At 38.1% G+C, this 26,344-nt stretch overlaps 1 protein-coding gene across 2 annotated transcripts; it reads right to left on the bottom strand.

The window, feature by feature from the left end:
* Nucleotides 1-517: 517 nt before the first annotated feature.
* On the bottom strand, nucleotides 518-24,471 carry LOC143852557 (Aldolase superfamily protein). Of its 2 annotated transcripts, none has more exons than XM_077361986.1 (9): nucleotides 24,312-24,471; nucleotides 18,064-18,405; nucleotides 14,452-14,638; nucleotides 7,707-7,886; nucleotides 6,546-6,626; nucleotides 6,266-6,429; nucleotides 1,774-1,910; nucleotides 1,051-1,166; nucleotides 518-934 (listed from the first exon to the last, which is right to left on the bottom strand). In XM_077361986.1, exons 2-9 carry the CDS (start codon nucleotides 18,324-18,326, stop codon nucleotides 686-688), a joined length of 1,377 nt encoding a protein of 458 aa, XP_077218101.1. In that variant the 5' UTR covers nucleotides 18,327-18,405; nucleotides 24,312-24,471; the 3' UTR covers nucleotides 518-685. The 2 variants fall into 2 exon arrangements, with proteins under 2 accessions (XP_077218101.1, XP_077218102.1); XM_077361987.1 differs by lacking the exon at nucleotides 24,312-24,471 and adding an exon at nucleotides 24,212-24,279.
* Nucleotides 24,472-26,344: the final 1,873 nt, after the last annotated feature.

Raw genomic sequence — 26,344 nt, 5'->3', positions numbered from 1 at the left:
ACGTGTAAAAACCTTCAAAATTTTGTCCATTTTTGCCTCCACAGTTTGAAGGGTTGGGATGATCCTATGGAGCTGATTTTTGGTGGACACCCTATCTATGTGAGGGCCAATCAAATGAATGGTTTGGATCACCAAAACAATGTGGGCCCATTGTATTTTAAGCCGGCGGTGTAGCTAAGTTGGCTACACCGGCTGTGTAGCTTCACTTTCCTCTCTCTCTCTATATATATACTTCCTCCTTGGAAATATCATTCCGAAGAAGGCGCGGAGAGGGGAATAGGGTTATGGGAAGGGCATTTTGGTTGTTTGAAACAAAGACTAAAAAAGGCTGTGACTATCTAAAACAGTCATCCAATGACTACTAGACATGTGGCAACCCAACGAGCAGAGTTATCACATATGACAAAAGTGCCCTTACAACTATCCAAATTTTATATCCTCCGCTGCACACGACAAGGGATGTAAAACATGGGTTGATAAGTCAGAGGATGCTTCATCTGTTTATGGTGTGAGCACATAGAGAATCATTATTGAATGCAACTTTCACCGAATTCCAATCCCACAATCGGATTTATTCCTATTTATGGTACATAATACTAGAAATTTCCTTTACCAAGATATGTTTATAATCATAACCCTTTTTTTCTGAGTTTAGTTCAATGGAGGATAATCTACAAACATTACCTTATATCTTGGAAGCATCTGCTGTAATTCTGCACAAAGCAATGGCGGTTTTCGAGCCGGACTGTCGCCCTAGCTGCTTGCAGATAAACTCTCCAGCTGACATTAGCTTGCCGAGATCCACATTGGTCTTTATGCCGAGGCCGTTGAGCATATACACAACATCTTCAGTGGCAACATTGCCTGAAGCACCCTTTGCATATGGGCAACCTCCTAGGCCCGAAACAGATGAGTCCACTGTACTAATACCCATCTGTTAAGAGGGAAGAAAATTACGCGTTTGAGAGATTGTTACCATGTAGAATATGGGGTCTTGATGAGACAGGGTTAAGGATGCCTTTTAAAATTTGAACTGGGGTGGTTGCTTACTTGGAGGGAGACGAGAATGTTAGGAAGAGATTGCCCATATGTGTCGTGAAAATGGACGGCAAGCTTCTCAACAGGGACAACAGCCATCACAGCTTCAAGCATTGGAACAACAGTGCCTATATGACAGTGAAAAGAGGAATGCCAAGAGGAAAAAATATCAGTGCACCAATGCTATGTCACAAATATCTCCGATATTTTCAAAATATCGCGTTTTTGTCACGACATTTTGATAAAATGACGAAATCCTGACATAATCTCGAGATTTTAAAAATATAGCGACATTTCCATTGTTATCATAAAATATCACAATAATATCTCAATATTTTTATTTTATATTTTTCTTAAATTTTATATTTTATATATTTTTAAATAATTTTATTTTTATCATTTTTTCCCGATATGAACCCGAAAAAAAGATAATTTTTTTTATATATCCCAAGATTTTCCCTTGCCACAATATTTGTAACATAGCACCAATGGTGCTGAAACCAGATAGATGGTCAATCTTGACTGAATAAACGGATTCTCCACCGCTCCAAATTATGTCTTTAATGAAGAAAACAATGTTTATTAGATGCCTCCGAGTTTCGACAATACTCCAAATAGAAAAAAAATACTCGTCCAGACATTATTTCTTGGGGCACATACCCTCTTGTCCAAGTACTTACTCTGCTTGACACGTAGTCTAAGCGATTGAATCTAAAAGAAAGTTTAGATCCTTACCGGGAGTGCCAACCCCAATTGTATCACCAAGAGAGATTTCAGAGCAGCCCATAGCATAGAGTTCTTTTGCCACATATGCCACTTTTGATGGTGGCACTGCCCCTTCTACAGGACAACCCACAACGCATGATACATACCTAACATATTTGAACATCAATAATTTAAAACCAGCAACGATGGGGAAATAATCAAAAACTACTATGTTTCAATGAGAAGTTCATGCATTATCACTGATGATTTATAGCCATAGCATAAGACCCAAGGCTTGTGTACAAGGCTTGTGTGCAAGGCTAGTGTCCAAGGCTTTTGTGCAAGGCTTGTGTGCAAGGCTAGTGTCCAAGGCTTTTGTGCATGGCTTGTGTGCATGGCCGCAACGGAGCAACCATCCGCGGTGCAACGCTAGTGAGCCATCATCCGCAGTGCCATGGCTTTGCGCCCATGGTCTTCGGGTGGCCAAAAGCAAGTGGATTTAAGTAGAGGAGCTAATTAAAGAAATAAAAGACCAAGAAACATAACTCAGAGTTTACTCTGGAACATGAATGTCCCTGGCTCACCAGCAATTTACACATCTAACTGAATGGTAAACAGAGAAGCCTGTGATATTAAATTATTAATGCATACATTGCTCCAAATATTCAACTGCTCTAGGATAAACTCACAAATTGAGTTTAAATTTGAGAAGAAATGCATGCCCCTCTGCATTGCTCCAAGGTTCAGACCATCTCCATGAACAGACAAAAGTGAATCCACTGAGATCCAAATGCTTCCATTCTCTCCATTCTAGGGGGGCATCAACTGGGTCCTAGGCCGAACAGGTACGCTTTGGACATGGATTTTAGGCCAGATTATAGATCAAACTGACCTTAATTTTGAGTTGTTATGTACTCCTTGTAAATCCCAACCAGCCCTTTAAACCTACCTAACCACTTCCTATATGGTTTTTAATTGGGCCCACCATTGCCCACTGGACACTATATCCAACCAAATCTGATCCACAGTGAGCATGATGCAGGATTAGTAAAAGTCCATTCAAGATAGTTCTTGGCGTGCAACCCAAGAAGCCAATTGATCTAGTGTCATTACAACCTAAAGGTAGATCGAGTACTGAAGCAGAAGGATTTGCCAAACATGAGGGAATTGCATGACAAAGTTAAACAGAAAAGAACTTTTGAGCAATAAATCTTACAAAGCCAAGGCTGATCTACACCACAAATATCTGGAATTCCATGATGGGGATATGGTGATGGTTTGCGTCAAGCCTGAGATATTCTCTAAAGGCACCTTCCACTATGATTTTATCAAAAGCGGATCTATCCAAATACTTGATCCCACTATGAACAGCTCTTACCTCTGCTTCATTTGAGTCTAGCGAATTACATTTAAGGAATCCCCTTCCACTATGATTTTATCAAAAGCGGATCTATCCAAATACTTGATCCCACTATGAACAGCTCTTACCTCTGCTTCATTTGAGTCCGCTACTCCGATAGGCCCCGAGATCCTCAATCTCTAGCTCTTACCTCTCCTTACATGTTCAAACACAATAGAAGACCCCTGAACCAGGTTCTCAATCTCCTTGAAGATAATTTAATTCTCTATCAAAAAAGGCTCTTCTAAACTTGGGAGTCCAAACCACTTTCGCATTCACTCTTTCGAAGCAGTCCTTGACCCATGCCCCTTTCTGAGAAGACACCAAAAATAACTCTGGAAAAAGCTCCTTGAGAGGCACAGCCGAGCACCAAGGATCCAGCCAAAAACGAATCCTATCCCCCACATAGACCTTGAAACGAATGTCTTTCGTAAAAAGAACCTCCACCTTCAAAATATCCCTCCACACCGATACACCTTTGAATTTACCTAGTAGCATGAATATTAGTCTTGTTTCCAATGTAGAGGCCATAACCCTCTACGATGGGTTAGTCTCTTTCCTTCTCTTATTCTCCTTCCTCTTGACCTCTCCTCTATCATAGTCTGAACTGCAACTTGGTATCAGAGGAGGAGATAACCTTTTTTCCTTCGTCATTGCTGCTGCAGTCCTCCCACGACATCATCAGGTTGTATGGTTAACGTCAACATCCGTATAGCCATGTAGGAGATCTTTTTTCTTTCTTCCTTACAGAGGTATGTTGTAGTGTTTTTTTTTTTTTTTTTTTTTTTTGGATTGTTGTGGTGCTGAATTTTTAGTCAATGAGCGTATGAATCGGGAAAACATAGGGTGAAAAGATCAGATCTGAAGGTTATGGTTTAGATATAGACCTGTTCCAACCGAATATGAGTTGTTGTTTTTTTGTCTCGGTTGAGATTTTCTTTTCAGATCTGGAAGTTCATGGACATAGGGTGAAAAGATCAGATCTGAAGGTTATGGTTTGGATATAGACCTGTTCCAACCGAATATGAGTTGTTGTTTTTTTTTGTCTCGGTCGAGATTTTCATATATATATATATATATATATATATATATATATATATATATATATAGAGAGAGAGAGAGAGAGAGAGAGAGAGAGAGAGAAAACGGTTCCTACACATGTGTAGAGAGTTCTCTACACACTAGCTTAAAATACAGTGGGGGCCCACATTGTTTGGGTGATCCAAGCCATCCATTTTAAAGGCCCTCACATAGATAGGGTGTCTACAAAAAATCAGATCCATAGGATCATCCCAACCCTACGATTTGTGGTGGTAAAATGGATGTCTTTAAACCTTCACAAATTAGTCCATTTTTTGCCTCCACAGTTCGAATGGTTAGGATGATCCTATGGATCTGATTTTTTGTGGACACCCTATCTATGTGAGGGCCTTAAAAATGAATGGTTTGGATCACCCAAATAATGTGGCCCCCAATGTATTTTAAGCTAGTGTGTAGATAACTTATCTACACATATGTGTAGGAACCGTTTTCTCATATATATATATATATATATATATATAGAGGAAAGTGACCGCCGGCTTAAAATAAAATGGGCCCACATTGTTTTGGTGATCCAAACCATTCATTTGATTGGCCCTCACATAGATAGTGTGTCCACCAAAAATCAACTCCATAGGATCATCCCAACCCTTCAAACTGTGGAGGCAAAAATGGACAAATTTGTGAAGGTTTTTACACGTTCATTTTTGCCTCCACAAATCGTAGGGTTGGGATGGTCCTATGGAGCTGATTTTTGGTGGACACCCTATCTATGTGAGGGCCAATCAAATGAATTCTTTGGATCACCAAAACAATGTGGGCCCATTGTATTTTAAGCTGGCGGTGTAGCTAAGTTAGCTACACCGGCAGTGTAGCTTCACTTTCCTCATATATATATATATATATATATATATATATATATATATATATATATAGCAGAAGAGGAACAACATATTATGAAAACCTCTATAGATTGGAGGGTTAGGATCAGCCTATGGAAATGATTTTACGGGCACCACGTATTGATGTAGTGTTCCATCACATGGACGGTTTGGATCAACCTATGATGTGGTCCGTACAGTTCTTTGTCGGCCCGTGCATCGCACAGATGCACGGGGTTTTTTACTAGTATATATATATATATATATATATATATATATATATATATATGAGGAAACTGTTGGTGCGCTTAAGCTCACCAAACTTTTGGTGAGCTTAAGCGCCCCAATCACATGGGGGCCCACTTTGTTAGGTGATCCAAAGCATTCATTTTAAAGTCCCTTACATGGATAGAGGGTGTACCAAAAATCAGCTCCATAGGATCATCCTAACCCATCCATTTGTGGAGGTCAAAATGGACAGACATTATTTGTCCACAAATCTGCCCATTTTTTTCCTCCACAAATGGAGGGGTTAGGATGATCCTATGGAGCTGATTTTTGGTACACACCCTATCTATGATAGGGCCTTGCAAATGAATGGTTTGGATCACCACAGAAAATGTGGGACCCATGTGATTGGGGCGCTTAAGCTCACCATAAGTTTGGTGAGCTTAAGCTCACCAACACTTTCCTCTATATATATATATATATATATATATCAGATTTAACTACACTAGTGACATATCAGATCTGGAGGTTTGTAGTACAGATCTGAAGTCGCTAGTCGCTACTTGCAAATAGTGACATTAAGAGAGGACAAGCTTAAATTCACCAATTAGTTCATATGAAACAACTCACAGTCCAATGGGCTCCACTAGATATAGGTAAACAACAATTCACACTTCCACTAATTAGTGTGACAGGCTTCAAGGCTTACATATAACATTCATGGGATCAACTAACATAACCAAGAGACGTCAGTTGTCAGGAAATTTAGGTGTCGCTAACAATCAGAAAAAAAGAAGAGAAAAATGTAGTAATTTCTCTAAGAAGTTATTGAACAAACATGGGAACAAAAAAGAGAAATAGAACTAAAAGGAATATCCCTTATTGTAAAGGATGTGGTTCAATCTTGACATTTACATAAAATCTAATGGCATGTAAACAATGGTTTTGTAGGAAATCAACAAGGGAGACATACCCACGAATAGGCAATGAGAGCTTTTTGGCAGCAAGTGCAACATCACGATAACGAGCAAGGCTATCTTCGATACTGCAGTTAATATTTGACATAGAAAAGGATTCTGAAGCTGATGCAAATAAGGCGACTTCCTTTGCACCAGCGGCAACTGCTGCTTCAAAACCCTAGAACATGCAATATTGAGTCATCAAATATTCCCTGAACAAGTCCACATGGTTTAGAAGAAAGTTTCGGATAAGAGTGCTTACATTTTATTTTTTTTAAAAAAAGGATTGCTTACTTTAAGATTAGGAGTTAACACAGGAAACCTCGGACCCTCCACATTTCGAATTGCTTCCATTACATCTTTTGCATCTGCTAGCTGAAATATATTTTGGTAACAAAATGATTCAGAAAATGTTGCTGTGGCACATTAAATTCTTTATGTGCCAATAAAGATAAGTAGGGTGTCAACCAAAATCCATAAAACTTAAGTAAAGAAATTTCATGTGATGATCAAGTAGTTCATAAAAAAAAATTAATTTGTTAATGAATGGCAAACACTGTGTTACTGAAAACTAGGAAGTTCTTGCCAAATCTGGGTAAGGATAATATGAAAACAAAATGACAAAAAAGATAAATCTGAGTATAGCTCATGTATCACAATTGGAATGTGCCATTAAAGGGAGTAAGGGCACAAAAGATAGGATGAATCTCTCTCCACACGCAAGCACCTGCTGCTAAACCAGCCCTATGAGTAAGCTCTATATGAGAAAGGGCACAAAGGATAGGATGAATCTAAGAGTGGGAAAATACTAGTATTCGATAGTGACGGGTAGACCAAACCAATGAGCCTTACTAGGAGCTTCATTACACACGCACCCACGCTAGCGCACGCACACGCACTGGGTAGACCAATCCAATGAATAGCTTATATTCTGAGTTCCCAACTCTTCAATTCCATGTAGCAAGAGTGGATCATCAAATCAAGAAAGGAACGACAGCTTCCTGCCAGATTTTATACAATATTGAAGCAAGAAATTGCTTTCAAAATGTCTTAAATCCATTTTTCAAGTTGTTTTTTTAAGGAAATGATATTTCCCACACTCTGACGGATAAAATCCCCCCTTTAACGTTATTCGCTAAGTTTTAAAGGCAAAGAAAAACGTTAAAGGGGGTGACTTTATCCTGAAGCAGTGAACCATTCTCACGGAAACCGTTGGGGGGGGCAATCATTTCCCTTTTTTTAATTGTAATCCATTTTTAAGTTGTTGAATGCAGTTCCCTAGGAATCACTCAATACTCCTTTCAAGTATGGCAAAATGATTTTATTTTTTTATTCGATATACTAAAATACCACTCTCGTAGAAGAATTAAAAATCTATAAAACTCAGCAAGTCTTGGTTTGGATAATGTATGGATTGTTCATAATAAAGCAAAAGCATCGAAGGCAGCATATCACCTGTGGTACCCATTTTGGTGAGACAAAGCTTGTAGCCTCGATAACAGACAACCCAGAAGAAACTAATCTTTGGATCAATTCAATCTTCACAGATGTAGGTACAAGATTCTTCTCATTTTGTAAGCCATCCCTTGGACCGACTTCCACAATCTTTACAAACCTTGGCATACCTCTTAAAAACTGCAATTTCAAAATAAATTGGTCATGTGGCTCTTGTATCAGAAAGAGGTCAATACTGAAGATAATGTGGTGAATACAGCAAGGATTCATCAACTGAAAACTAAAGAAAGAGAAAAATATGCAGCGTCTGGATAAATTATCACAAATTGGCAAGTATCATATAGTGAAAGTGAAGAAAAAAAATCCTTCAAACGGAACTAGGTAAAGGCATGCAGAACCCGTGAATAAAATGTTTGAAATACATGAGCATATGCACAATTTGGCAATTTAAAGGTGGATCTGAGGCACAAACACAACAAGTGCAAGAATGCTCACGAGAGGACTTAGTGTGCAAATAAAACCACACCATGTGGCAATGATGGGTCCACAGCAGATGATGGACATAATGCTTGCAACCGAAGAACACCATCAGGCTAATTTATAGTGGGCCCATATACGATGCATGAACAGAATATCTGCAGTAGAATCAGACCAGTTGGCTTTATTATAGTGGAGCCCATGTCTAAGCAAACTAACTGAATGCTTTGGCTGATGCATGTACAGCGTATAAATAAAAAACATTTTTTTGACCTTCAGCCGACACATGTCGGTTTTGGCTGCCATGTATTGGTTTCAATGGGGATTGAAGTACAAAGTTCGATACCTAAAAAAACCGCACATCCATGAAATATTAATACACATTCCATTAATTAGATGATTAAGCTGAAAAGTAAAAGAAATGGTACAATCATCAACAATCAAAACATGTCCATATTTAGAATGAACCTTACTATTCCAGGCATGCAAGATAGCACATGTCACTAGATGTTTGATCTTCCTTTTTTTGAAATGGTAAAGTGAATTTTTATTTTTATTTTGAAATGGGATGTTTGATCTTCTTAAACCATTACGGATAGTTGTCTTGCTTGCAAGATGGTTTCTAGATGTGTATTTGTAGTAATTCTAGCATTTCCTAAAGTTTCATCTTAAATTTCCATTGTTTCCATGGACTTCCATAAACTATCACGATTTTTACATGATTTCCATGGACTACAATGAAGTACTTCCACTTTCGTGGGGACTGAATTATGGACTGAGACCAAAATTTGAGCCTATGATCGAAATGCACGCAACTCTTGTGCACCATATGGATTACTTTATGTACTTTATGATGGGGCTCAAACAGAATACATTAGGAAAATGAACCTTTATACGTCTTTTGCCTATCAACTAGTTTTAATTGTATATTAATTACTATGTTGTATCTGTCGACAAACCTCAAAAATAAAGATTCATGAATTCGCTAAAATATTTAAATCAATTTTCAAATTTTAATTTTTTAACATAGTAATATGGTTATAACAAAAAATATATTAAAATTTTTTAATTAGATACAAAAATATAATATTTTATCACCACACAAACAACTTATTATTAGGATGGATAAAACTCAAAACATATAGTAACTGCAAAAGTGAGGTAGCAGTATTCAGAAAAAATATTATTCAGAAAAAAAGTATTCAGAAAAAAGAAACAAGATAAAAGAGATCTAGAAGTGTCGCAGAGAAACCTGAAGCATTAGAATCTGATAAGTGTCCACGGGTACGTCGCCGATTCAGAAGAATCCATGAAACATGGATTAATAGACAAATGATTGGATGGCTAACGGTGTTCACTTGCCATTATTTTAGGATTGAGGCTCATTCATGTGATAGTGCACCAAATCAAATGGATTCCACACCTTCTCTAGTACATATTGGCCCCAAAGTCAGTTGGAAGATATTTACTTTTCATTTTACCCTTCATTTTGGCCCAACAATCTATCTTGAGCCTACCACATTGAATTCTCTCGGATTCAGTTTGTTTCCACCAAACGACAGCAACACCCTTCAGTTTCATGGTCACAAACTTGAACTTTTTGTACTCAAGAAGTTCCTTCCATTCAAAGAAGTGGTCAACAATATAGAGCCACTCAAGTAACTCTTCAGAGTGGAGGTGACCCTTAAAATCTCCGACATCCACCCCAATACTCTAAGGCCGTGTTTAAAAACTCCTTGACACGACAAGGAACTCGCCCGAGTCGACAACGATTTTTCTTGGCCGTGTTCCGCGTCGCACACATCCGCGTTCCGCGTTTTGCCCTATAGAGTTAATGAAAACTCCTTTGATTCTCCCGAGTTATGATCGCGTTGACCATGTTAAGAGCATTCTTAGCCGCGTCCATGCTGAGTTGACAAGAATTTTTCTTGTCCACGTTCCGCGTCACATCCGCGTTTTTAAACACTGCTCTAAGGCCCTCACGAACGTATCCTCAAATTGGGATAGGGATCCATCGTGAGACTGTGGCTCCTCATATGGCTCAATAATATAATTTGGGTCAGACCGGCCTTGTTAGGAGTTGTCAAGATCAAAGTCTTGACCACTAGCCTCACCTGTGGCTAAGGGTGCAACTTGGGTTGGGTTGAACCCGAACCCGACGGGTTGACCCTGATTTTTTCTGGGGTTGGGTTGGGAAATACTCAGGTCGGGTTGGGTTCGGGTTGGAAATATGTAACCCGGAAAAAGTTCGGGTTGGGTTCAGGTTGAGTGTCACACAACCCGACCCGACTTGTAAGCCGATTGATTTTTAAAATTTAATATTCTAAAAAGAAAACAGTAACATTTTGGTCTTTCTTTTCTCAACACCTTCCCACGTGCATAATTAAATGTGTCGTGTATTCTCTGTCATTCTCATTAATGAGATGACAGTACCCTATTCCCATTGCACCTCTTCCCCATGCTCATTGAATGCTCATTAAATCTCTCTCTGGGATCTCTCTATACTAGGGTTGAACGTTTTTCTTTGACGCATTTCATGGGCATTAGGAAAGCAATAGGCACGGTTCTTCTTCTTGTTTTTTCACTGGTTTTGCAGGAATAGATGAATAGATGGTCTTCTTCTTCTTCTACGGTTTCTTGTGAGCTCAAATGAGGGATAGCGGGACTGCAAGAGAAAACCACCAGCACCATTGAACTTTTCCCATCGTAAGGTGCTTCTTAACCAATGAAAACTCCATTGATAAGCAGATCTCTAGTTCAGTGCATTTTGTGTATAGAGAGAGAGAGAGAGAGAGAGAGAGAGAGAGAGAAGAGATGGAAGTTTGCTGAAGTGCCCTCGGGTTCGGGTTGCGTTCGGGTTAGGGTCGGGTTGGGGCTGAGCCCTCAGGTCGGGTCGGGTTAGGGTTGAAACTTGAAACTATGCTACTTCGGGTTGTGTTCGAGTTGGACTCAACCCGACCCGAGTTGCACCCCTACCTGTGGCAAGCGTGTTAGGTGGGAGTGGTGACATAGGTAGTACAGTGCGTCCGGAGATATACTAACTCTAGGTGCTTGTTGTTCCTGGTCGGGGTGGTACTAATGCAGGACAACATGTTGGAGTGCTGATCCAACTGATCTGTATGTTCTGCTGCCATGCCCCTCCGAGCTGAGGTCGACCTGGGCCCCGATGTGGAGCATTGCCCTATTATCCACGGCCAAATGGATGGATTTGTAGGACAGGGGAAACCTAAAAACTCAACTGGCCTTAACTAAGACACCCTGGACAACAGAAATAACACCCGAGTGACCTAGACAGATCCTACAACCTAGGAACACTGCCGGCAACTCAACTCCAACATAGACAAACTAACAAATGGAGATGAGAAACTAATGCCCAAGTAGAAAGCTATCGAATGCCTATGGTTCTGGAGAATGCTAGGAATCGAAGCGCTAAGCTCTAATACCAAATTAGAGCAAAGCTAGGGTTCGTGGGTGCATTGGAGAACTGGAGCTTAATGTATCAAGCCTTCAAGTAAAGTAGCACTATAAATTCTAAAAGAGAAAACGGTTCCTACACATATGTGTAGAGAGTTCTCTACACTCTAGCTTAAAATACAGTGGGGGCCCACATTGTTTGGGTGATCCAAGCCATCCATTTTAAAGGCCCTCACATAGATAGGGTGTCTACAAAAAATCATATCCATAGGATCATCCCAACCCTACGATTTGTGGAGGTAAAATGGATGTCTTTAAACCTTCACAAATTAGTTCATTTTTTGCCTCCAAAGTTCGAATGGTTAGGATGATCCTATGGATCTGATTTTTTGTGGACACCCTATCTATGAGAGGGCCTTAAAAATGAATGGTTTGGATCACCCAAATAATGTGGCCCCCACTGTATTTTAAGCTAGTGTGAAGATAACTTATCTACACATGTGTGTAGGAACCGTTTTCTCATTCTAAAATTAGATTAAGGATTCGAAAGTCAATCAAATCTTACTAAGGCTTTCACTCGTAAGTTAGCTTTTAAGATAATTCACCGATAAACAATAAACATACTGTGCAACAACAATTCACATCAAAAGATAGCAAATAAATGGATATGGGCAGCAAAGTCTATTGTCCTTTTTTTTTTAATAGTAAGTCTATTGTCTTATTACAATCTGAAAACATAGAAAATGAAAACACTATGGCCCAAAAGAATCACCTATCTAGGGGAAATAGTCTCAAGAATAAAATCATGTGTAGAGAGTGGATAGGATATTCAGGGTCGGGCTAATATATTTGTTAAGAGACCGTTTAGGAATTTGTATTTTTCTTTTTATGTGAAGATTGGAGATGTGGGAAAGTGTGAAAGGGTTCTTACACGATTTTTGAGAGAGAGAAAGAAAGGGTGGTTAGACATGGGGTTGCCGGCTAGGAATAGAGAAACAGATGAAGAATAGGTGGTTTATTTCATTAAGGATCATATGTACAATAAATAAAGTTCGCAAGGATATGTGACTGTCCACCCTCGGAGTTTTAACAAAAATTAGCCATAATAGCACAATTACTAGAATTTTGAAACTTGTGTTCCCACATTATTTATTACTAAAATATTATGGAAAATAGCTGCTACTAAATGTGATATGAGTACAAATAAATGCTCTTTCAGGTGGGTGCATGTATGCTAGAAAATGCTTTAAAATGATATACAACCCGTATTAAAGAAGAAGTACCACGACTGGCCTTTCTCTCATAGTAATATCCCCAATGATGCAAAGATAAGAAGTTACTGTTGCCCAACTATCCAATGTATTTAATGTTATAATTACCACCTCAAACAAGATAACTAGGAGTACAACAGTTCTATCTGTACAATAACTTTAATATTGAAACTCATTTGTTCTATTTTACAGTAGATTTATTTTTTTGTAGCTGATTTCCTGTTGCATATGAAGTTTCCTTTAGCAATTTTCCGTAATGCAGGAACTTCTCTTCAAAGTTGATGCATTTTATGTTCTCATATATTTACTTTTTCTTCTTTTTTTTCATCTTTTTTAGATGTCACTTCCTTGACTCTCTTTCTGTGCTTTTCTTCCATTCTTTTATGAGATCCTATGGTGAAAAAGAAGAATATCCCCATTTCTCCAAAGGCGTCTTCCACGACTCGAGTTCAAGACTGGACACTATAATAGGAAACAGAGGAACAGCCCCTGAACAGGAGTTGAGCCTCTCCAAATTGAGAAAGCCCAGTGAATGGCATTCAGATCAGGATATCAAACTTTATCCTTATCTATCTTAAAAAGAAAAAGAAAAAAAAAAATCCCTCTCTTAATCTCAGAACTAAAAGTCCGACTAAAGGATCTCTTGCTTATTTTGTAGAAACCAAGTCAAGATCGGCTCTAACTATTTTGCATGATTGCTCACAAGCATGCAATCTATTGGCATTTTACCCCAGTTCCCATGGTGCTACCTTCTGAAAAACATCATTTTTTATGATAAGTGATGATACTAGGTTTATTGAACCACCCAGTACTGACTAGATATCTTCTGACAAACAACATTTTCATTTTTTAACTTAATTGATGATACTATGTTTCCTGAACTACATAGTTCTGCCATACTATAGGAATAAAACCAGCAAAAAATACAATCAATAGATCCAAAATGGCGTGGGGATACCCTATGTCATCAAATAAATAAAAATAAAAATCCAACCACGCACAACGGTCAATACCAGAGGTTCATAAGCTGCTGCTTTAGACACCACATCTTATAGTCCCATCATTCAACCCCATGTTTTCCATCTGACCACAATATTCTAGCAAAGGCCCAGTAATTGTCTATCACTAGTTGCATTGGGTGGATGAGCAAAACAATTGTTTTGGGACAGTTATCAAAACAATTAAAAAAAATAGCTTCATTGAGGTATGCCAGAAGGATGTTCCCAGCATGAACCAAACAAGAAATTGCAATAGAATTTCGCATGAAGCTTTTCAAGTGTGAGAGTCATAAGACGAGTTAAATTAAACACATGATCTTTCACATGCAATTTTGGACTATATACTAAAATACATCAATGATATATACATATATTGTGTGTGGGGAGATGATATATAGACTCCCTTCCTTTGATATTGGTAGTCCACTTTATTTTAAGAGACGATATATGTGGGTGTGCGCAATTAAATATATTCCCCTCGTGAACAATTTCTGAACCATACAATAAACAATGCACCTAACCATCATAAGACAATCAATTAAAATTCTGAAAAACTATAAGAGCATATCTGAAATTTTCAAGCACCTTATTTGTAAGATCCCTTATATCCTTGTCATTGCATAGTGTGCTACAGTGACGGTCTTGCGAATACCATGAATCACAAACCCTCTGGCTCCTAACAATGCATGGGTTCCTCGGATTTAAGGAGTCACCTAGGAACATGTCCCTCGTTTGTCTTCTCCACGGGAATGTCTCCCTCGTATAGTCTTCACTGTGAGGCGAAGAACTCATTAATGTTGTATTCACCAGCAAATTAAACTACCCATACAATAAATGAGAATCATGTAACAAGGATTAAAATATAGGAATGTAAAATATCGATGGCAAAAGAGAAACAGAATTTAACAAAGTACGTAAAGATCAGATTATCTTCAAAATTTATGTAAGACAAACTTCATTACTCCTCTCTTCACTTTTAAATGTTTCTGTGGCAACCACGCAGCCAAATCAAGAAGGAAATTTTGTTCCAAGGTGAAACGATGCATTTTTCACTTCTATAAAGATCACATAGTGGGGCTCAGTGCGCTGGTCCATCTTTTTTTTGGGTAGGGAAGCTGGGATTGAACCTCCGACCTCCAGGTTGAAGAACAAAGTCTTGACCATTGAGCTAGAGGCTCAATCCCGCGCTAGTCCATCTTATATAGTACATTTTCATCGAGCAGAATGAAACTTGCTGAGACCAAACTTGTGTCTCAAGGCCCTCAACTCAAGGTGGACAATGCTCCTATTCCTATGATATGTGATTTTCTAAATGGTGTTTGATGTCCCTATTCCAGTTATATGTGATCTTCCCACCAGTCCATGCTACCAACTTTCTGAAAACAAGAAGATAACACGGGCTCTCCTCAGAAATTGATAACACACCAACACCAGGTCCTAAAATATCAAGCTTGTGTCATATTCACCAAAACGCCTAGGAAACATCAACCCAAGGCACCTAGGTGATAAGCAATTTACAAGACCTGAAATAAAAAAAGGGAAATGATTTCAGCGCTCCAATGTTTTGATAAATATGCGTTCCATTTGTTTGCCGTGTAGTATCTAAGGGCTATAAGTGCTTTTTGAGAACCGTAATATTCCTCTGACAGCCCGTTAAATACTACACGACAAAAGTTGGAGCGCATGTTTATTAAAACATTGGAGCGCAGAAATCATTTCCCTAAAAAAATAGGCATGCATAAAGAGGGAGTTATTTGGCACATTTAATATCTTCTACAAGCATATAAATGGATATATTAAGTAGCCTGGTGTATTCAACATGTCTAACCCATATACTGATGTAGGTGCATTCAACATGTCTAACCGATATACCGATGTTGTTCATGGTGGACTGCATAAAACAAATTCAGCTATGATTTGTGGATACAGACACGAGTGTCGAGCGTCAACACGGACATGGAGTGTCGGACACGGCAAACCCCCAAAATTTAGAAACATACCACAGCTAAAACATTAAGTATACATAATAATGATTTGTGGACACAGATTCGTGTGTTGAGTTTTGACGTGGATACGAGGTGTTAGACATGGCAACCCCTAAAAATCTAGAAATGGAGACACAAATTGATTACTCTCATAATTTGCAACAATATAAATATGGTATTCATTTAACAAACTATAATCTAAATCAAACATGAGATAATCAAATAAATCCCGTAGAAAGATCTGAAAGATCCGTCGATTGAAGGTTTTTCCCCGCCGGAAAACCCGCAAGAAGCAGGCAAAAGCTCCTCAAAGCAGTCTCATCATTACAAGTCCCAGGTGAGCCTCCTTCCTCTTTGTTTAACGCCAACCAGTCCCTAAATCATAGCCGACCATCCTCCTTCCTCTTTCAGTCAAGCCTAGAGCTACCCCTTTTATCCTTTGTTTAAGTCTTTAAGAAGGCCCCTGCCCATCTTCCTTGTTAACTATTAACATCCCAAAACTCTCAGCCGAAACATTCTTCTAACCTCCCTTTAAACTCAACCATAACACCCCTCCCATAACGAACCATCCTGCTTTTCTTTAGGAGAACCCTCTTGATTCTTTAACCCCTTCAACCTTAAATTAATTCTTTATTTTATTAACCACCTAGCCATTCTTGAAATCCTCCTTTTAAGTCTTTAACCACCCATCGTCTTCTTCAGCCTTCTCGACTCTTTTCAGCCACACATTCTTGAAACCACTCATGATCCCTTCTTTACAACCAAGATTCACTCTTTACCTTAACCAATCACTCCATTAGTTCCCCTTAGGATTCCCTACATATCCACTTTCTCTTTCAACTGCCCTGTCATCCCTTTCAATTGCCCTTTCAACAGTTTCACGTGACCTTTTTAACCGTTCCCACTACCCTTTTCAACTTTTTCATCCCTTTTACTTACTTTTCCATCTCTCCTTTCCCTTTAGTTCACCCTTAACCTTACCCTTAAGCTTCCTCTACAATAACCGTGCATCAATTTGGATATCAGAGATTCAGCATCGCTACTCTACAATATTTTACCAGCGTGGGGCTTAAAGCATCGTTCTAAATTTACACTGAAACCAACAGGAAATGAGCAAACTGTTTATGTTTCCATCTCCACTGAAACACATACCGAAGTTGAAACACTTACTGAAACCAAAAACATAGGTGTATTACTAATACACTAAAACAGTATGTGTTGCATACTTATATTTATAAGAATTTCATGTAAAATGTAGAGTGTGTATTATATAGAAATATTCATATGAATTACATGTGAACTGTGGTATATGTTGAATTATCATACATGAGTGACAGAGCATGCCAGTAGGTGTCCGATGTTGTTAAACCATTATGGATGGTTATCTTGCTTATGCGATTGCGTCTAAGTGTGCATTTGTGCTTATTCTAGCATTCCTGAAGTTTCATCTTAAAATTATGTCATTTACATTTGTTTTCATATGCTTCCGTGATTTTAAAGGATTTTCACCAAAATTTCCAACTGAAACTAAAACGTTTCCACATCCGTGGGGACAAAAACAAAAATCAAAATTTAAAACCTTGCATCAAAGTAGAGTCAAAGTCCTTGGAGTTTAACCAATTTCATGTCGTAAAAACATGAGTTGAGTTGGGAATGTGGTAGATAGTGTTAAGAAGGAAGGTGTCGATAGCAAAGCTTTGACTTTCCATGCTACCTCATTTCAAGCTCATTTTTGTATTGTTTGTTGTTTTACTAATGTTTTCCAATATCTCAAAAGAACCATGTCGTACACTTTTTATTTTTTATTAAACTGTTTAAGAATAAAATTTAAGTTATAATTGGACTGATCTAAGAGCTAAAATTGATCCTAGGCGAATGGTTAGGATCAAAGTAGTGTTTTAAAAGGTTTGGGGCTCATATATATGAAGTTTTAATGTACTTTCAGACTGGTTAACAAATAGGGATTTTCTTATTGATTTTTGGGTTTTACCCTACTCTAATCATGTTGTGATTGAAATTAATGTTGGTTTATCTCTCCCTACTTCTACTTTGCACAATTCAAGATTGTTCCACTAGGCATTTTTACAATCCGCTTGGTCAGGAAGACATACGCTAGCAATAGCAAGAAAAAAATAAAGTATCTTATTACTAACAGCAATAGAATTTTCAAAAGACCAATAAAATAACGTCAACCTAATGAAGAAATACTTACTTGCAACTGTTAGAAGAGCTGCAACTCCTCCCTTCAATCAAGCAATTTCCCATTTCCATTTCATTGACTCTGGGCCTGCAAGCACCGGAGGAGAATCTTCTAAGCCTGCTAATAGCATTCAAGTTGGGCAAGTTGTCAAGACCAAGTGGTTCCTCCAAACTCGACATTGTGGAAGTTGATCTCAAAAGGGAAAGTGGTACAAATGTTTGTGTCAAGCAAGTGCTCCACAACAAACAATTGCGCAGGGCCTTAGGTACCAGCATCAGATCAACAGCAGTGCATGATGGATTTACTCATCTTAGATATACTGACGGCTCACACTCAGCTCAGGAATACACGTACCTGATTATGGAATAAAAAAAAGTTGTGATTTGAGGTGAATAGTTGGAGAATACCAAAATTAATGTTACGGGATCTTCTCAGCCTTTCATAGGAAAGTCCGATTCAGATTGTTTACATTTGTGATCTCAAAAGCAAGGTTTTAAATGTCAGTTTCGGTGTAGGTTTCGGCCACAACCAAAACCGAAATTTCGGTAATTTCGGTGGAAATTTCAGTGCCGGTCCCATCCGCAATCCAAAATTTCGGTATTTTGGCCGAAATTTAAAACCATGCTCAAAATATTCCGCACTAATTTCAATTGAGTGCAAAATAATACCATAACACATTAGGTGCATGGAAACAAATGATGAAATGGTTCCTCGGTGACAGGGATTTACCACTTACAAAATGAATAACAAGAGACAGTTCTATACGATTTGAGGTTGAACTGTCTCAAACAATAAAATGAAGCCACTGAAACATGGATTCAAGTAAGTTCAGAACATAGATGGCTTCGGTAATTATGAGTAACGCCCATGAAAATAAGTAACACTTTAATTGATACCGCCAAAGAAATTGAAACTCATATATACTTACCATTCGACCAAATTTCAAGATGTAAAATCCAGTATCTATTTATTTAAATAAACACAGCACAGAATATCTTAGGATTTTATTCAGAGACATGTTGCAAGTGGCAATGATGAATAAAGTTTTATCAAAAAATGGCAAGCATATTCATGTAAGAATATCAGGAAAAAAGAATCTAAAAATGATACATGCAGAGTGGGTGAACATTGTGACTCGTAAGTGTGGAAATAAACCAAACTGCTAGTGAATGCAACATTGATCAACATGATTGCGATTTTTAGCTTTTAGTTGAAGATCCACAACATATTTCCTTTGGCTCCGTTTCCTTCGACATAAAAATGGACGTAAAATTTGTTTTATGATTTTTACAACATAAAAACAAATTTCATGTCCATTTTTGCGTCGAAAGAAACGGAGCCTTCATGAAATAAAGCATTCCTTGAACCTGGCTGCTTTGATGCGAAGGAAGTACCTAATGGACTTAAGATCCTATTATTCATTCTGAAAGATAACGAAGCCTTGAGGTCAAGACAATACCTCAACAAGAAGCAAATAGAACGGATTCAAAAATACATAAAAACCCAACTAGACATATTACGGTAAAGGAAGCTGATCGCCCAGAACTAAAATTCCTTATATATCTATCTAGACAAACCATTTGTGATCTCATTTGCACTTTGATGGAGATGAGAGAAAGAGATGGGAGGGTCTCCACATACATTATTAATTTGATTGATAAGGTTGGCAAGTCTCCGTGGAACAGGCCATTTATTAGAGGCCCAAGCAATGACATTTGGCCGAGTCACCAACAACACAAATAGCTAAGCAGATTTTCCTTGAATACCCTCAACCCTTTAAAAAGAGTGTGGATTTCCGACCATTAGAGTCAGCTACATAAATAGAACCAGAGAAGGCCATAATGATCGAGCTACACTCTTTTGTAATCATCACCAATCCCTAGGAAGCCCAGATTACCTCTGGGGCTACTATTAAAGGTTAGGATCAATGAATTGAGCAGCAAACCACTAAGCAACAAATTTTTCCTTCACATGTTGCTCCGCTCATTAGAAATCCAAGATCCTTCATATCTACTAGATTGTTAAAGAAACTTAATCTGCTTTAATGGATTGTGATCACCACCAATCAGCACAATGTGATCCACAGAAACTAATAATACTGTGATCCTTTCTTTACGCCTTCTTATAAACAACATGCAAAGTTTAACTTATAATACTGTGATTCTTTCTTTATGCCTTCTTATAAACAATGTATATAACAAGATTTACTCATTCTAAAGTCAATTCATAAAAGTAAATAGTTAAACTTCTTACAGCAACGATGGGGAGACAATTTTAGTCCATATAATAAGATTTACCTTTTGGGTTTACATAACTTCTACTCATGTCGGTGAAAAACACAGAGGCAGAGCCATTTACACTTCCTACAATACAGTTCTTGTTGGTGACCATGGACAGAACTTGATGAATGAAGTTTTGCAACCAATGCCAAGGTCTAGATAATCTGTATTAGGCTTGTGCAAATCATCTGTTTTTTTTTTTTGAAAATGAAAAAAAAAAAAAAACACTTCTTCAAATCCTTTTGATCATCAACTTTAAATTTAATAATGAAATGAAAAAAAAAAAAAAAACACTTCTGCAAATCCTTTTGATCATCAACTTTAAATTTAATAATGAAATCTCACTTGAAAGTTGAAACCAAACATTTGTTTCCCTTGCAGTACAATAACCAATTCCCATGCAGCATGCTTCTCAAGCGCTTGAATTTCTGCTACAATTACAGTCTTACGGCCTAATTGGACAAAAGATAGAATAGCTTTTTTTTATAGAGGAATGATAGAATTAAGGACGCCCTTGCAAAAAAAACAGTTACAAGGGCGCCTCTATTGGTTCATCTCAACAAATTGCATTTAGGGGTCCTTTAATTTTATATCTGTCAACGTAATCGCCATATTCATCTGTGCCGATATAAATGCAATTTTTTGAAATCGACCAATGGTTCATCTCAACAAATTGCATTTAGGGGTCCTTTAATTTTATATCTGTCAACGTAATCGCCATATTCATCTGTGCCGATATAAATGCAATTTTTTGAAATCGACCAATGGGGGCGCCCTTGTAACTGGCTTTTGCAAGGGCGCCCTTCAGACTATCATTCCTCGTTTTTATAATGATATTATAAAATTAAGTTGTTTTTGTTATGTTACTTTTTTAGTGCACACATACTCAACTCAACTCAACAACTCAACTCAACTAAGCCTTTGTCCCAAACTAGTTGGGGTCGGCTAATGAATCCTTTAGAAAATTTTCATGAAGAAGGGGAAAGAATCTACCCGGCTCAAATTGACTAAGTCTAATCTTGACACTGGTTGGGTTCGTCTACATGGATCATTTTCTTCAACTCTATCCTATCCAAGGTCATGTTCTCTGTTATGTTCCTAGCTCTCAAGTCTTTCCTCACTGTTTCTACCCAAGTTGTTTTCTGTCTACCCCTACCTCTTTTTACTCCATTAACTTGGCACGAGTCACTTCTTCTCACTGGAGCATCCAAAGGCCTACGTTGGAGATGCCCAAATTATCTTAAGCGGTGCTCTCTCATCTTCTCCTCAATTGGTGCCACCCCCACCTTTTACGGATGTCTTTATTTTTAATTCAATCTAACCTTGTGTGGCTGCACATCCATCTAAGCATTTGCATCTCTGCTACCTCATCTTATGCACATGTTGCTTCTTGGTGGCCCAAAATTATGAGCCGTACAGCATGGCTGGCCTCACAGTTATCTTATAAAACTTTCCCTTCAACTTGGTAGGTATTTTACGATCGCACAGAACTCCTGAAGCATGCTTCCACTTCAACCAACCTGCTCTTATACTGTGGTTAACATCCTCCTTCCTTATGGAGGATTGAACCAAGATAGCGAAAGATATCCCTCTTAAGTACCAACTTTTTTAGTGCACACAAGCAATCTATAATATGATGCCAAATAGAAAAGTAGTTTCTATGAGATACTTTTTTTCGCAAACATGCACTATAAACTTGTCTTATTTTCATAAAACATATTATATGTGCAGATGAGAAATAAAGATTGGAATAAAAATTGTTTGTTGTGAATCCAAGCAGGGCCCTTAGAGAAATTTTTTAAGACCTTCAGAAGACAAAACTAGGACTAGATGCTTGATAAGAAGAAGATGAATTTTGATGAGAGACAATGTAACTACTAAGATAACAAGTGCACGTCCTTGGCTTATCCTTAAAACTATAGGAAGACCAAGATCAATGCTTTCAACAGCATTAGAGGGAACAAGAATAGAATGAGTAGTAGAAGTGCTACCATAGGCATATGTAGACTTTCGATCTTTCACAAGTATGAAGCTGATTCATAGGATAAGTAAATGAACAAATGAGGATCATAGAATTTTCCTCATTTGATGGAATAACTAAGTTAAACTTTCATCCTCAATGTCATTCTTCCCTAGAAGGCGATGGATAGTGAAGTGAAGATGCACTCTAACATTTTAAGAATTGAATACTCCACAAAAAGACAATAGTAGATGTTCTATCCAACTTATCCTTATAAAAATAGACATCATGAACAAAACATATGCAATCGAACACCTTGAAAGGAAAGTGAAAAATAGGGAAGAAGGTTTAAAGGGAACTGAGTTGTATTGGGTTCAGCCGTATCTCATGAATGCCCCAACCGGGGAGCTTTAGCTAATCGCCCTAATGACTAAAGGCAAGGTTATACAATATCCCTCCCGGTATGGGGGAGGGAGAGGCCAATCGATCGTCCTAAACCGATCTCTCTAATTCATGACCGGATGAACCGGCCACGAGGGAAGGGAGGTCGCCTACTACTGGATCCTCTCACGCATGCAGAAAGAGGTAAGGAAGGGTAAAAGCGTGGATCAGGAGTTCCCACCCGCGCTGCTTGCCTGCTTGTTCTGCCCTCGCTTCCACATCTACTTAGCAAATCTACTTAGCTTCGTTGCCTGCTCTAGATGATATGTTTGCATACTCTAGATGGATGATGGCATATGATTTATTAAATAACATACAGTTAAAAGAGACCTAGTCCACAGGCTTAGACACACTCATTTCTATAAGAAGATCGCAGGTTACTTCACGATGATGACATTTCTTCATTCCTCTATCCTACAATGCCAAGGTGGATATGAAAAGGTTATTTAAGATGTCATTCCATGATCTTGAAGGTACAATTGAAAAATCTTACGGAAGATATTCCCTGCCATTTCAGAACTAAGAACCTTCACACATGTAAGGCTGAGTTGAGGCAGGAAGGATCCTTGAGGCAAGGAATAATCCTTGGAAATTTTAATAAAGTAATTATAAAGTACTGAATAGAGATAAAAGTTTGATAATACCAACATAACAAACAGGATTAGTCACAGAGAATTTGTTGTATCTCTAATCTTCTTCACCCCTTCCCATGTCAATAAGTAGAATGAAAAAAAGGGGAATGTCAACGCATCTGGGAATAAACGATTGTCAAAGGATGTATAAATGGGCCTTGGATTGCCACATCAACTGCACTTATCGAAGGCAGATAGATTTCTTCAAGGCGAGTCGTGGACTCAGGCAAGGATGCCCCCTTTACAACATAGGGACCCCTACTTGTTCATTCTTACCGCAGATTCTATCAGCAAGCATCTGAACCAGGGTATAAGACTAGGCCAATCAAGAGGTGTGAATAAATACTGAATAGAGATAAAAGTTTGATAATACCAACATAATGCAAATGTGTTGAACCTATACATTTTCAGTAGACTCAATACGGATGAAAAACATAGTCATGGATGCAAGTCATTCAAAGAGAATCCATACAATGTCTGTATGTAACCTTAACCCAATCATACCCACAAAACAAAAGCACAAATTTTTGTCCTGCCACCATCCACCTAAAAACCAACAGCATGGTATTGAATACAGAAAACTCCATTCACAACTAAAAGCTAAATTGAACAACACCAAATCAAACGTATTTTGCAATTTTCTTCTTCAAGCTGAGATCGAATTCCCATCAAACCCATCTCTAAATTCAAAACAAAAGAATAAAAAACAGAACCAAGATCATCAAATTCAAAACAGAACAAAACTATAAACCAGTGAAATCTCCCCTCCATCAAAACCCTAATTTTTCAATAGCAGCACCAAATCACCACCAAACAGGAAAATCAAAATCAAAATCAAACAAAATTACCACAAAAGGCAATCAAAGTGAGAATGATTCGAATAAGATATTTAAGATCTGAGGATCTATAAAAAAAAAAATTAAGGGATAAGGAGAGATCGAAACTGACCTAAAAATTGAGGTGCCAAGAACAGATAGCTAGGGTTTCTCAAAAGGGAAAGGAATAAAGAAACCCTAGGGTTTGGTGATATCCTCTTTTTTTTTTCCTCTTTTGTTGGGGAGGAGGAAAAGAGGGTAACAAAACGTGAAGATTGAAGAGTGGTTAATAAGTTTGATGGTAGATGAACGGTCTCCTTGTCTTATTATTAAAATATTGGTAAAATATAAGATGAATGCTAGGATCAAGGTCGACCGGGAAAAAAATTCACCCGCAAGGGTGATTCATTTGATCCACGTCGCCCACTATTATTTATTAGCCTTGTTGGGTTTGTTGGAATATTCTAGAAGAGTTTGGATAGGAAAAATAAATTCTAAAATTTCCTACTTTTTCTTACACGTGGAAAAATAAAAGTTGAACCAACTCAATTCAATTTTTAGTTAGGTGGACATTCTATTTAGGAAAGAAAAAAATCATGGAAAATTTTTTCATCTTATATCTTTTTCTTACTTGGGACAGCCCCATTCAGTGTATAAATGACTACTCTTTTACACTAGAGGTGGCTGTCCCAAGTAAGGAAAAGGGGTAAATATGCCATTTCCCTTCGTTGGTCCCTTCATTTGTTAATCCAATAACGACCGTCTGATCAACAAAGAATTGGAATTGTCAGACATGGCCCATCCATCATCACAAGGTCTAATGAATGAATGGCTTGGATCATAATTAAAATGGGCCCTACTTGTACTTTTATCTGCTCATATAAAATTATGTGCAGCTATCAAATAACTTTCCTTCATTAACATAGATATACAACTATTATTAGGAACGCTAAATTAAAGGGCACCCTTGAAAAAACCGAGCCACAAGAGAACCCCAGTGTATTCATCTCACCCAACTACTTTGGATGAAGTGGATTCAATGGGGGCGCCTTTGCAGTTGTATTTGTTTTTGGACGGGCGCCTTTCAATATAGCAATAATCAATGCTAAATTAAAAGGAGCCCTTGCAAAATACAACCACCAAGGGTGCCCCATTGTAGGGGTGGCAACAGGGCGGGCGCGGGGTGTTGCACTCCCCGTCCCGTCCCCCACGCTCGAAATCCCCATCCCCGCCCCGTCCCCGCTTCGGGGATGCCGGGAATTTCCCGTCCCCGTTCCTTTCCTGCCTTTCTATAATAAAAATTTCTACTTTTTTTAATCTAATTAAACACTTATTAAATAAGAATCTAAATTTCTAAACAAAATTAAAACAATTTATGGAAAGACAGCCACCTATAGGGATATTTATGTAATTTTATAGATGAGGATTACGAGGCAGGCAGGTCCAGAGGCATCCCCATCAGCCCTACCCCATTGTATCTACATCAACTATCAACTAATGGCATTTACAACGGTTCTGGAAAAAATGCAAAAATAAAGGAATCAAGGTTTTTTTATTGTTTTTGGAAGGGTGCCCTTCAGTTTAGCACTCATCCAATAAACATCACCTGCATATATAATAAAAGGGATTTGCTAGGACCATCGCAAAAGGCATTTCACAGGACAGCTGTTGCATGAGCGAGCAGACACATAGGCTCATTTTTCAACAGATTTTGTCTAATTAATGATGTGGCTGCTCTCTTATGCAACAGCCGTCCCACGAAATGTCTTCTGCGATGGTCCCTAGCAAATCCCTTAATTAAAATAGGAATTTACTACATTTTTTCAAAAGAGAACAGCCACCTCATGTGAAATATACATCAAGGCCCTGTTCGTTTGAGATTGTGACAACCGATTGTGAGCCTCAAACCTATTATCGGACTCAAATTTAAATGTAATTTTTATTCCATTAATAGGTTTTGGACTCACAATCGGTTGTCACAATCTCAAACGAGCAGGTTCCGGATGAACAACACATCACGTGTATATAGCCGATTATAACTGGCCACACAGGTGAAATAAACACAACTTATTTGTGTTTATGATGAAATATATATGAATAGTAAAACCAAACATCCTTATGCAGGACTGGCCACCCGCCCCAAAAACGTGTGGTGGTGGTTCAACT

This window comes from Tasmannia lanceolata, unplaced genomic scaffold (assembly GCF_043159265.1).
Source record: "Tasmannia lanceolata isolate RefF3 unplaced genomic scaffold, GAP_Taslan_0.1 ptg000019l, whole genome shotgun sequence".
Taxonomy (NCBI): domain Eukaryota; kingdom Viridiplantae; phylum Streptophyta; class Magnoliopsida; order Canellales; family Winteraceae; genus Tasmannia; species Tasmannia lanceolata.
This window is presented reverse-complemented; position numbering and strand designations above follow the sequence as displayed.

Bases quoted from the DNA above. Each gene is read 5' to 3' on its own strand.
- LOC143852557 (XM_077361986.1), bottom strand. From the start codon at position 18,326: ATGCTGGTACCTAAGGCCCTGCGCAATTGTTTGTTGTGGAGCACTTGC. The intron at 6,627-7,706 runs GTGATATGCTGC...AATATATTTCAG, and splicing joins CACCAAAATGGGTACCACAG to CTAGCAGATGCAAAAGATGT. The intron at 1,167-1,773 runs GTAAGGATCTAA...ACTGTCATATAG, and splicing joins AATTGGGGTTGGCACTCCCG to GCACTGTTGTTCCAATGCTT.